Source organism: Solenopsis invicta, chromosome 4 (genome assembly GCF_016802725.1).
Source record: "Solenopsis invicta isolate M01_SB chromosome 4, UNIL_Sinv_3.0, whole genome shotgun sequence".
Classification (NCBI taxonomy): Eukaryota; Metazoa; Arthropoda; class Insecta; order Hymenoptera; family Formicidae; genus Solenopsis; species Solenopsis invicta.
The window spans coordinates 2,279,826-2,292,614 of NC_052667.1; the positions used below are offsets into that span (position 1 = coordinate 2,279,826).

Genomic DNA, 12,789 nt, shown 5'->3' on the forward strand with positions numbered 1-12,789 from the left:
GCAATTACAGCTGTAATACTTATTACTGCATGTCAGGGCACGGTGTTGCTACTTTAGCGAATGTAGGATTGATCTATGTATTTGGAGTTATCATCTTATCAAAAAGATTTCCTAGTACATGTATATAACGTGCACCTACGTATGTGCACGCAATATGTCACAGTTGACAGTTTAACGCACGGCGCGACTAATTGTTTGTAATTAACGCTGGACATGTCGCCAACGGCCCTTCAAGGGGCATAAAAAGGAAGGGGGGAGCATCGCGAGAAATAGAATCCATAAAACAGTAATACAATGAGAAAAGACGGGAAAAAAGTATAATATAAATCGCAATCGCAATGGCGATACATGCTCGCGACACGTAAAGTAATAAAAGGCGCGACATTCTTGCCAGACCCGCAAAGCTTCTCCCCTTCGTAAGACGGTTCTTACCGTTCTCCATTCGAGCGGTCAGTCCGTCGATGGCGTGGAGCCGACGGCGACGGTGTCCGTTCCGTCGGCGTCATTAAGCCCGAGGTACAATGGCCGGCTATAAGATTTAACCGCAGCGAGGAAAGATTACGGGCGTCGCGCCCGAGGGGAAGAAGGCGACATGCCCGCGACTTTGTTAACGTCCATGCCCATTACGAGCGGGGCATTTGTTCTCCCTTTGTTCCGATCTCGTAACTCGCTCGAGCCCAGAGGAAAAAGGGGAGCAACCACGTCCGTTCAATGGATAATGGATACAAGCACCTTGCGAAGTAACGAATGTGAGTAGAGCCTCGCTGCTGCTGCTGCTGCTGCTGCTGCTACCTTCGATATTACTTTAAACACTTATCGTCTCGCGATTTCTCGAGGCAGGCCTCTCTCGATCGGTTTCTCGCCTTAATTGCCCATAGAAAGGCAAGATCTTGCCGCCCTTTCGCTCTTTAAATTTTAGTTTTAATGAGCATGAACAATGCGTTCGAACAATGCGAAATTTCTATAAACAAATGGCACTCTCTTATCTAAACGCCATTGTGGCCGCCACCGTTGCGCATCGCGGACTTTACAGACGCTGCTGTTTGTACCGTTAATATTTGATGATGCTGGTGTTGGTACTGTTGACGGTGCGCTGCTGCATTGGTCTTCGTAACGAGTGGTCTCGGCCACTTCGCGGAACCGTAGTGGAGAGTTGACGGAAGAAGAGGAAGAAGAGAAAGAAGAGTCGACTGCGAGGTGGGTGGAAGAGGGAAGAGGAACAAGCAAAGAGGCTGACGAACGGAGGAATTGGAGCAAAGTTGAAGTAACTCCCTTCAAAGAACAGACTAAGTTACTGCCGATGGAAGAAGGTTATTAGACGGTTATACGAGAGTTTTATCTCGCCGCTATTTTTGTGACTGCACACGCAAGAGTTGAAACACCGAAGTATGTTGGCCGAACCGAAACAGGATATCTTTATAACCAAAAGTGTCTCCCGTAAATGCGATTTTGTATTCCTAAAGTTGTCAAATTATTACAAGACCGGAATATCTTTCTGATTAGATTTATGATTAGATTTTGTTTTAATTGATGATTAAGATACAGAAATCACGATTTAAAATCGTATTTTGAGCGAATAAATTACAATTAAGGAAAGTATGCTGACTGTTTGGTAGCAGATTTAAATTCAGTTCAAATTGACCTCTTAATTAAGCTTAAAGATGAATAAAATATTCTAATTATGCGACAAATTTTGCATTCCTCTCCCTCTCCCACACATACAGAGATAAAAATTATTTTTCTTGAAATTTTTTTTTGTAAAATTCTGCTAATGTCAATGTCACAAGTGTCAAGTAATCTTGAACTGCGTAGAAAATACGTTGTAATATTTGTAAAAATATTTAGTGAGTTTAATAGTAAACGCTTTCTATCAGCAGTCGCAAATACCTCGTTACGAAATAATTATCAACGTTCTTGTTTATCACACGCGAGAGTCAACAGGAAATGTCAGGTGAGAGACAAGCGTAGTCGTGAAAAATTTACTCTAAGAATCGGATGTTTTTCTACTAGCGTCCTACATAGGAAACCGTTACAGTGAAATTGTTCAGCTTTGCGGTGCTTTTAAAAGGCTGCGGTAAATGGAACCTACAGTGAGCGCCGCAGTTTAGACAAACGTTACGTTTGGGCTGAAGGGATGCCCCTTTGAAAAACTCGGGGATTCGTTTCGTTCCCCACATAAAGTACCCCTTTTATACGAATCCACGGCAAACGGGGAAACGCCGTTTGAACGGACTGAGTCACAAGCGGTCGAACAATAAACGATAAAAATGAATCCGCAAAATGTTCCTGTGTAAGTTTCGTCGAGTACGGGCTGTACAGGGAAAATGCACTTCTTTTAAAAGCATAAATTTCCATAGGTAATGTTTAATTGTCGACATTGTGCATTTGAAGAATTTCTTTAACGGAAAGTCTGCGTAATATAAGGTATCTTTACCTCGGCAAAATTTAATAAACGAAACAAAATTAATAAACAAGCACAATCTAACAATGACATTCGCGGCAGACAATAATAATTGTAGTCAGTTAAGCGTAATGAAGGTAGGAAGATTAAGCAGTGGACGGTGAAATGCCGGAGAAGAGACTCTCTTGGCGAACAAGCTCGGTCGTAGCAGTCGGTGCATTTCACGTATGAATCGCAGAAGCATCGCATCCAAGAGAGATTTATTAAAAGTGCCCCTCAAAAGCGCACTTGCGTCCGACCGAGGAGCGTAATCAAAGCTCGAGGGGAACATTTTGCTTCCTCCACGACGGAGATAAAGTGAGTTGACGATGCGCGCATAACCGCGTACATAATATCAGTAAGACATATCCCGTCGTATCTCCAAATTCGCAGCGAAGCGTGAAACAACATCGTCAGACGTTGGTTAAAAGCGAGCGGAAGCATAGAGCACGACGAGCAACCGTATGGTGTGGCAGTGTGTGCAGCATTTATCGGTCTTCGGTACCTACCGTCGAGCTTATCCATTAAGTCGACGGTTGTGCGTTAGCTTTATTGTTCGTTGGATAATCGTAAAGATGTAATGGCCGCGGCACGCGATATATAGGTACACATGCCGCGTGGCCGAAGGCGGCGCGGCGCGGGCGAACGGGCATTTACGATCCACGAAGATGCATAACGCAAAAGTCGTGCCGTAGATTGTGTATGGGCAGCCGCACGATGCTAGGCGGTAGTAACCAATCATGTGATATCCGGCCGCATCCGCGGCCAACTATTGGCCGTTGTAACTTCGGTCGCAAATGTTTATTGAATTACTGCAGGGAGTTAGTGCTAATTCGAGGGATATTACGGGATAAATCCCATCTACATGTTAATAAATTGACAATATTGCAAATATCATGTATTACTATGCATTAACGTTTAGATATTGCATTTATGTAAAATACCGATATATTATGCTGCCGGAATATATTTGTATTATACGTATTACGTTGTCGTTGCTATTAATTAATACGATGATATTGTTGAAGTATTATTTTGAAATTTTGCAAAGTGAGGAGGGTACACAAGATCTATTAATATAGAAATTGTAAAACAGCAGAGGCATAATATATAATATGATACTATGAGAGAACGAAATGAATTGCCTCAATCAGCCCGAATGGCTCAAGTGGCTTACAACGATCGATCCTATCCAAACCTTGTTACCTACGTAATGCAATAGCCCTTAAAGGGTAACGCAGACATATACTATAAGTATAACAAAGATAAGCATATTAGGGAAGGATAGCTGAGGAAAGTTGAAACCGTAACGTCAAAAGAAAATAACGTGCACGAGTAAACCGAGTATATAAGCTCGAAATAGAGAGGCGACTCACTTCGCAATCCATACGATACGTCAGACATACCTTTCAACGTTACCGTAAAATATTATTTATATAAGAGAAAGAGGCGGAAACCGTGACATATATAATAATTACGCTGCCGATCTTACCTCGTTCAGCTGCGGCTGACGCGCGTTTTAATTTCGCACTCGATATCGATTAATCGGCCGCAAGGAAAATGTATAATAGGTAACATAATATCGCGCGCGCGTAGGGTTTGTACGAACGTTTCAACGAACGTAAAATTAATGGAACGGAAATACAATACATCTGCGTTAATATATAGCGCGTTTTCCAATTTTTTGTTTTACGATGTGACTTTCGTTCCAGCGGGCTACGACAGAGACGCGAGGTTGACGTGGTATCCTTAGACTCGATGAATTCAACGCGAGATTGATATTTTCATTAAAAAATTCTATATAGTTGTATAAAATATAATTAAACAAAATTATCAAACGACTATATATGTGTATATATATATATATAAAATATAATTTATCTTTACGAGCACATAATTTATGTTATGAAATCATTCCTGCCTGTGTATTTAATGTATATTTGTATTCGAATGTATATATCCGTTCTATGATCACTTTTAATAAATTGTTAATTAAATACTGTACATTAGCGAGCCGTTATGACGTCAATGCTTGTGACCAGTCACCACAAAAGTTGTTACCAACAACCCTGACGGAAGGGTCAGAAACGAAGAAGATTATCTTGCGGTTGCTATTACTTTGGCTTCCTTCCGACCGCGACGTATCGCGTTCTGTGTAATGTTTATCGATCTGAGCCATACATGCGAAACTGAACGCTCGATTGATAGAGAACGAAGCTATTATTACAGATCACATAGACCGAGTTGTTAAATATTTAATTCAAAGATTATTGTTTAATGTAAAAAAAACAATTAATAAAATATTATTACCAAATCTAATATTATCCGTGCATTTCATTCATATTATATATAAATTCATCACATAAATTTCATAATATTTAATAAATTGCGATTTACGGTTGCAGGCTCTCAAAATATACAATTGACGGTTAAAAGTGCGCTACGTACAGAGTGCAAACGTTGCGTAGTATCATCCCGTGTTTCGATAATCAGATGAAAATTCAAATCCCGCCGGAAGCGATCGATCCCGCATTCCCAACCAAGCGGATCGGCAAACACAAAGCGGCTGCGGGTGCGGAAAACGCGGAAGAGCGACGGACGTTAATGCCGTGCCTGCACTTGTTCGTCGGTTTAATTAAACGCACTTCTTTCACGTTCAACGAGTATTTTTGTTCGGCTCTCGTTCTCCTCGTCTTCCCGGGCTTCGGTCCGTCTTTCGCCTCCTTCTCGTTATCCTTCCACCCTTAGCTCGCTCGTTTTTTATCTGTGTAGCCGACCCTCTTAACTTCTTCACTGGCTGCGGATTTATTCCTGCACCAGACAGCACTCGCGCGAAACATTAACGAATAAGAGTATTTGAACATCCCTCGTGTATAGTATACCTGTCATTCATCTTGTCGCACGACGACGTATGCGCTCTTGACTGCGAGAGAGATAGAGTTCTCGTCTCTTTCAAAACATTTAAAAAATTTTAAAATATAAATGTAGATGCAATTATCGTTTGGGATTATAATCCCAAGGTACCGTAAGATTTCACGCAGAACACAAATATTCGCGAAACGACTGTCAAACGAAGCAATCGGACAAATTGAAGAATTAGGTCAAACTTGATGACAAATCAGCTCCCTCTCCGAACGAGCCTGCTGCCCGTCTGTATTAATAGAATCACCGAAAAGTGAAGATCGAAGTTGTTCTCGATTGAAGCTGTCACTTTTCCAAGTGGTAAATTAATGCACTTTCAGATGAAAGTACCTTGTAATTTTAAAAGTTTAATTGCGGCAAATGAAGAAGCACGGTATTATGCAAATTTTACGTAATAGCTAAAAGAAGAAATTAGCAAGATCAATTTATCGAAAAACAACATGCGTTTTTAAAATTAATTATTAATTACATTTTGTTTGTTGACAATATTTCACGAGAAAGCAACACGAGCAATAACGTAAATCGATCGATCGAATTCAATCGAGCAGTTTCTCGCTCCAGAAAAAAATGCGGTGCGGTCAGAAAAAAATACAAGCCACTGCGGTAAGTCGAGAAGTATATGAGAGACGAGAAGGATTTCCACCAAGGGCTTGATTATTACGAAGTTGTACGCCACTCGGCAGCGGCGTTAGTGGTATACAGACCGAGGGTTCTCACTTACCGTAGAACCGTGATAACAATTCTCTATCTACGTCTGCTCCTTCCTCGTACGTTTCAGCCGTCTCCTCCCTGTACGACAACCGTCCCTGCCAGAGATTCGGTATGACTTGCCCGCTATTCGACAGTTCTCCGCGTCGCGTCGCGTCGCGTCGCGTCGCCTCCTTCATCCTCTCCACCGTCAATTTCGTCGACAAGCAGCTCACAATGCACCATCGTGAAATTATTCGGTTGGAAGAAACACGCCACGAGTTTCGGCGATGATCATCTGCCGAACTCGTAGCAGCACTTGATCAACAGTAAAAATTTGACAATTTTTGCATGTTACTAACGAGAGACATGTTAGCGACACGCGATCTCAAATTATTACAAAGTGGAATATCGAAGATCAATATTCCGAAAAAAAAATATTCAAAATGGTCTAAATAAATCGCGCGAATAAGTTCTCAACAACTTACTTAAAAATCACATATTATAATTAATATATAGAAATATTATAATGTATTACGAGTAATATAAAAAAATTCTCGCATATCAGCTATTTCTTTAAATCGAAATTAGCGACGCTAGTGTATTACGTGAGATGTACTGGCCGTGGTAATCTCTTTGACTCCGACCAAATGTTTTAATTTATAATCTAACAATCTGCTGCTGAGAGAGAATATTTCCTTTCCACCGTCCAATCTCCATTCATACCTTACATTATTCCCATTCCGGGTTCGACGAGTCGAGTAGTTTGCGAATTGCCAAGTTACATTTAATTAAAGACTATTATGTAGAATTCCGTAACTCTAAGCGAAGGTGGACAGAGGCGAATCATCCTATTTTATTCCTTAATTCATATTAAATTTGAGAAAATCTAATATAATAAAAAAATCCCAAACGTTGTTGTTATCAAAATAAATAATAAGCGAATATTTTTACCAAAATAAAACAATATCGGGCCAAAAAGTAACAAGCGCAATGCATCCTTCATTTAATCTTGAAAAAATCCATTTGTTTCCAGTATCTCATCGGGATTTAGATGAAAAAAGAGACAGTCGATAACTTTGTGGCAAAAAATCTTCTCGTTTTAGGCAAAATGCTTGAAAAAATTAAAATTTAATAAAATCATATCTTCACGCTTTCCATACGATAATACCTCAACCACTGCAATGTCAATTATCTTGGAAGACGGAAAACGTGTAGAGGGAAGCGATGCGAAAATGAAGCAAACCAATGGCGCAATCGTGAAATCTAGCGTCAATGGGGCGCATTGAAGATGCACCGAGCGTCTACAAAGCGGCGAATGAAACGTGAATAGAGGATGGATGCAGAATCGATCATGTAATACATGCCAATCGTATGGCTCCTGGTGTCTGAAATTATTTCATCTCACTATGAACGAAATTACTCTAGAAATATAGTGAGCGACACGCCCGATAACGCTTTTTTAATCACGACAAATACAGATAACTGAAATAAAATTGACAATATAAATTTAGATAAATATGTCAAAATTGCACGTTGAAAAATGAAAAGTTAATATACACGAGCTGTCGTAATAACTAGGAGAGAAATGTGGAACATTTCTTCTTTTTTTATTTTTAACATTGTATAAATAGATGTTTCGCCATATCCCGCTGCCTGCGCGCTTGCGGAAATTAAGTTTGATTCCACCGTATGTCAACTATCCGCAGTTTTGTTTATATCGAACTGTCCCAAATATTTACAAACTACGCGCGACGCGTATAACCAAAATTTTATTCGCACGCTCGCGCTGTTTGCAAGAGAGCGTAGGTTGCAAAAACAATTTATGTGAATAATAACAACGACCCTCTAACCGGCAAACAAATATAACGGCTCCGTTCTGGCGTTACAATTATTCCAAAGGCACGTCGTGGTCTCGTCAACGACAATAACGCTAAATACAAGACGTTTCTAACATGGCCGACGAAGTGCAGAATTTAACCGTGCCGCGTTTCATGTTTACAGCTAGAGAACATTGTTGGCAATTAAAATGTCTTCCGTCGCTAAATTTCGGCTCGTTGGAGCAAGTCGTGAATGCGTTCGAAGGAGACAATATCGACGAGCGGCTCGATCAACGAAGCGCGACAAGAAGGGACGTATTGTTAAACTTTAATTAAAACCAATTTCAAGCGCCACTCAAAGGCAAGCGATCTCACCGTGAAAAAGTAACAAACGCTAAAAAGAAGATAGAAGCTAATTAGTGTCTGGCTTGTTGTCAAATTATACACGGCAGTCTCGCGAGGGGAGAAGTGAGGAAGAAGCGACTTCTTAGTATGAATCGGGTCAAATGTGCAAGAGATCTTGTCTACAGAAATGTATTTAATAACAACTAGATTAAGATGAGACGAGTTTGCCATCAATCTTTCTCAAGAGCGCGTATTAATAGACTAACAATTGGAATATTCAGTCATTTTCTCACAAACTCGACTCGAGTCTCATCGCACGCGGACGACTACTCGGTATCTCTAGCTTGGCCGCTGCGTTTCGTCCGCAGCGTGGTACATTGACGCATGCGATTGTGTTTTCCGCGCCAAGCCATGCCGAGCCAGGTCGAGCGCCGTTCAAATCAGCTGGACAAAGACTTGCGTAACGAACTGAGCCGCGCCGACACAAATAATGGAGGTTTTGTTTGACGAACAGAGTAATTCGTTTATCTCCTTTTTCCCAGCGATCCGTCAGGTGGACTCGGTGCCACCGCGAGGTCGGACGGAGGGCCCCATCTCGAATCAAGCGGAATTACGCGCATTCGTTTCAGCTGATCGTAAACAGTTATGCGTTAACAACGCATGTCCATCGTGTTGTGCACGCGTACGTTTGCGGAAGTGGACCTGTTTGATTGTACAACCAACGACGGCAATTTGCAATCGCGACGGGACTTTATCGCGATGTCGGTCAGTTGACCATATGATTCTGACCTCGACGTACACGGACAATTTATTTTCTGCGACGAGCCATCGCGATTCATCGATATGGCGTTTCCGTTCATTGTTTACGCTCCTGATTACTCGGCAAATTAAGTCACTCGGTAAATAATTTACGAAAACGCGCGCCTGCACCATTTAGCCGCCATTCATCGCGGGGGATAGTAATCGCCGAGAACAAAACTGTCGATAATAACGTGGAGATATTGATTCCTACTAAAGCACGCTGTCGCGTCGTTTCCCCGCTAACTTGATACGAGCAAACTATCATGCGATCCGAATGATAAGATTATAATCGGTCGTGCCGCTTCGTTGGGCCTCACCATGACAAACAAACGCTCGGCTAATCCCGTTGTTCCCCGGCTATGATTATCTGTCATCGGTCATATCATTCGATCAACGCGCGACGTTCCCGATGATCGAATTCATCGGCATAATTGAACGAACGCGCAACCGCCCGGTCGCGGTCGAATCGCGGCCGCCGCCGCCGTGCCGTCAGGACTGGAAAACGGAAGGGACAGTGTCGCGGTGTCAACCGCGCGAACGTCGGATGTAACGCAATAACTGGGCTACAAATCCACCCTTTCGATTTCCTGGGCTAATAGCCCGTTCGCGACACGTCCCGCTACACTATTCTCGACACTCCGCAGAGTGTCGTTTCGCCGCGTCGGGCGCCGCGCCGGCGTGATTAACGCGCGGCTTATTGCCCGATCGCGACAGGTTCGTTCCGACCGGATGAGTCCGGCTCGTGGCTGTTATTTGACAATCGCGACGTACGCGCAAAATACGCGGCCGTGCGGAACGTGTATGAAAATCGCGTCCCGCCGAGTTTGCCAAGTTTCAATTTGAAAGCCAGATTTTCGGCTCTTTATCGATCGCCCTGAACGGTCCCCGGTAAAGAGTAGCTAGTCGCGTTCGTTCGCCTTCGGTAAGCTGCAGAGATATTTTGCTCGAAACGTTTCGGAAGATCGAAAGGCACGCGAGTAACGTCTGACAGCCCGGCAATCAGATTAACCGTCAGCTAGACGTTCGTCAAACATTTCTGCATGCAAATAAAGAAGTTGGCGCTCGCAGTTCCGCGATGGTCAGGATAATGGGACTGCTGCCGTCTCTTGTATGCACGTGGAGCACGCTATGTAACACGCGTGTGGCCCGGCGCGCGTTTCGAGTGTCGCCTCATTTGTAGTTTTCGGTGTTTGCTGACTGGCGCGCCCAGTCGAGATTGGTTCGTCTACCCTACTCGGCATCATCCCCCACTTTCACTCGGAATTATAGCACGTACGATTTACAAGCATCGACTGGAAACGAGTGCAAAAATGAACTGGTAGCCGCCGCCGCCGCCGCCGCCGCTGCGCCGCACCGGTTGGACATGGATCACAGGGTACGAAAATTGCGAACGCGGCGGCATAAAACGTGCGTTCTCGCTGATGGCTCTGCATTCGGTCGCGTGACGTATGATTTCCATTTGCCGCGTACTCGTACAGCCAGGCGATTCCAAGCGTTCGATAATTCTCGATTTAAAGATTTCACCGTAAAGCCGATATGCAAAAAAAGCACGATATTTTTGCATTTGATCTAAATTTTTTGACTTTTGATTCAATTATGTCAATTACGACATTCGGAATATTATATCATGTATATCGATCTGTCTTAAGAATTTGCCGCGCAGCGACACATATGTGTATTTCATTTTATTACGATATACTCCGATACTTATCTGGGTCACACTAAATTGGCGAAACAGCGTTCTACGGAAATAGACGATGAACAAATATGAAATAGGTTTGACGTCACGAGAGAGATACCCGGACAGAGAGTGTGATGTAATATCTAATGCTGCAAAGGTTATCTGATCGAAATCGCGTAACGTAGCGAAACGCGAAGTAGTAAAATCGTTTTTAAAACGTGAATCTTTACGAGAAGTAATTCAACTACAGAGTAGGCCGCGGGTCATTCATCCCGGGCCAATAAACTTGCGCTTCTGATTACGGCATGCAACTGTCCGATGCAACGTGATATTCCTCTACATCGACAACGCAGCGCCCTAATATCGGATGCACCGTGCAGCTTTTTAGCATGGCCTAAATTTCGCGCGAATGCGACAGGTACGCACGCCGAACGAATGCAAAAACAACAATTGACATCACAAGTACCATCGAAACGCGATGCAGGGCGGAAGATAGTGGCGCGATGGAGATAGCGAAAAGAAGAGGAGCGTGCAACTCGAGAGGCGCGTAACCAGATGCGCGTTCCGTCAATCTTTGGCTGAAACATTCCTATTTAATTTATATCTACACGTATCGCGTGTACCCCTAATTATCGACGATGGATTATATCGTTGCGGTATTATAATTAAAACCCTAGCAATTAAGTTAAATAATTGTCAATATTAAATTAAATTGCGTTCCCGATATTTGATTCCGCTGTCACGGCTCAGCGAGCCTCAACAAATTGCACGAATTTTCAAGAAAATTCCGCGTAACGAAAGCCACTTGATAGAGATAAATTATTGAAAAGGGATACCGGAAACATTTGTCTTGGGACTTCTTCGCCAGAGAGCGAAGAAAGTTTTCTCGTTATCGAAATAATCAGCAAGAAGCAAAAAGGAATATGCATTCTTCCATTTATATATATCGTTTGAACGTAAAAATAATTATTTAAAATAAATATTGTTTTTTATTGAATAAATAAACAAAAGTGACGAAGGAAATTTTTTACTGCTTAATCTATTATTCTGTGATTTTTTTAACAATGCATTTGCAAGATGCAGCTGCACTTTTTTACATGGCATCGTGTGCTTTGACATAAATCGATTCTTCTCATTGTTCTATTTATATAGAGTAAGGTAATCATCAATTACTAACGTCATCGGTAAAGATATTAAATATCACATATTAAATATCACAGATTTTATGTCATAAAGTTACTTTATGTTATATACATATTTATAATGATATACTGAGTTTTTTATTATTTGATTTCTATTAAATTCTATGAAACGATACAATCGGAGCTATAAGCTTGAAAATTAAATTATACAGTCAGCAAACAGCGCATTTATCGCATCTAAATTATCTAACGTTACCACCAGAACAATTATTAAATACTTTACACAAATTTAGAAGTGAAAATAGCTGTTTTTAAAAAAAAATATTCATAAGTAATTGATATTAGTCTAACTACTTATATTGAATAACAAAAATAGATTTACATATAAAAGTGGCAAGCAAAAGTAATTGTGACATAAATCAATTAACTTATGAAGATATGATTAAAAGATTCAGATTTTATTATTCTCCTGAATTTTAATCTCGTTGCAAGCCGCAGATACAAAATCCTCATAATAAACGTTCCGTGACCGAGATATCTTTGATTATACCACTAGTCACGCGTCAAGAAGATTTGAAACGTGACCAATTCGCTCCAGTAACTTTCTCTCGTAATGTAAAAGTTATTGTCAACCACACAGTTATATTTACTCACAATATACATATACGTATGCGCGCAACAATGCGCAAATAATATATAATTAATACTAATTGGGGAGCCTGGATCAATAAAATCGTTTGTAAAATTGTTAACTATCGCGACAAATCTGTGTTCCAAATCAGGTACACATGTCCAAATGTATCCTATAATTTCCTCTTGTTAACGCTTGCTTTAATTATCGCTGCCATTTTATTCGTTTCATCTCGGATAACACATTGCCGTGCGCAATTTTAAATGTACTTTTCGATGTGACGCGCATATGCTTGCGCGATATGGCGACGCACATGGAGT

The 12,789-nt window shown here is 41.6% G+C and overlaps 1 protein-coding gene across 2 annotated transcripts in view; it reads right to left on the reverse strand.

Annotated features, from left to right (window-relative positions):
• LOC105195715 (neurotrimin) overlaps nucleotides 1–12,789 on the reverse strand; it is a 153,016-nt gene that overhangs the window by 65,404 nt on the left and 74,823 nt on the right. Inside the window, exon 1 of one of the 2 annotated variants that reach the window (XM_039448558.1) lies at nucleotides 6,084–6,264. The exons of the other annotated variant lie outside the window; for it this stretch is intronic. Coding sequence (XP_039304492.1) covers nucleotides 6,084–6,249 — 166 coding nt within the window. The 5' untranslated portion in view covers nucleotides 6,250–6,264. Of the gene's footprint in view, nucleotides 1–6,083; nucleotides 6,265–12,789 lie in introns of those variants that run through there. 2 annotated transcript variants of the gene reach the window in all.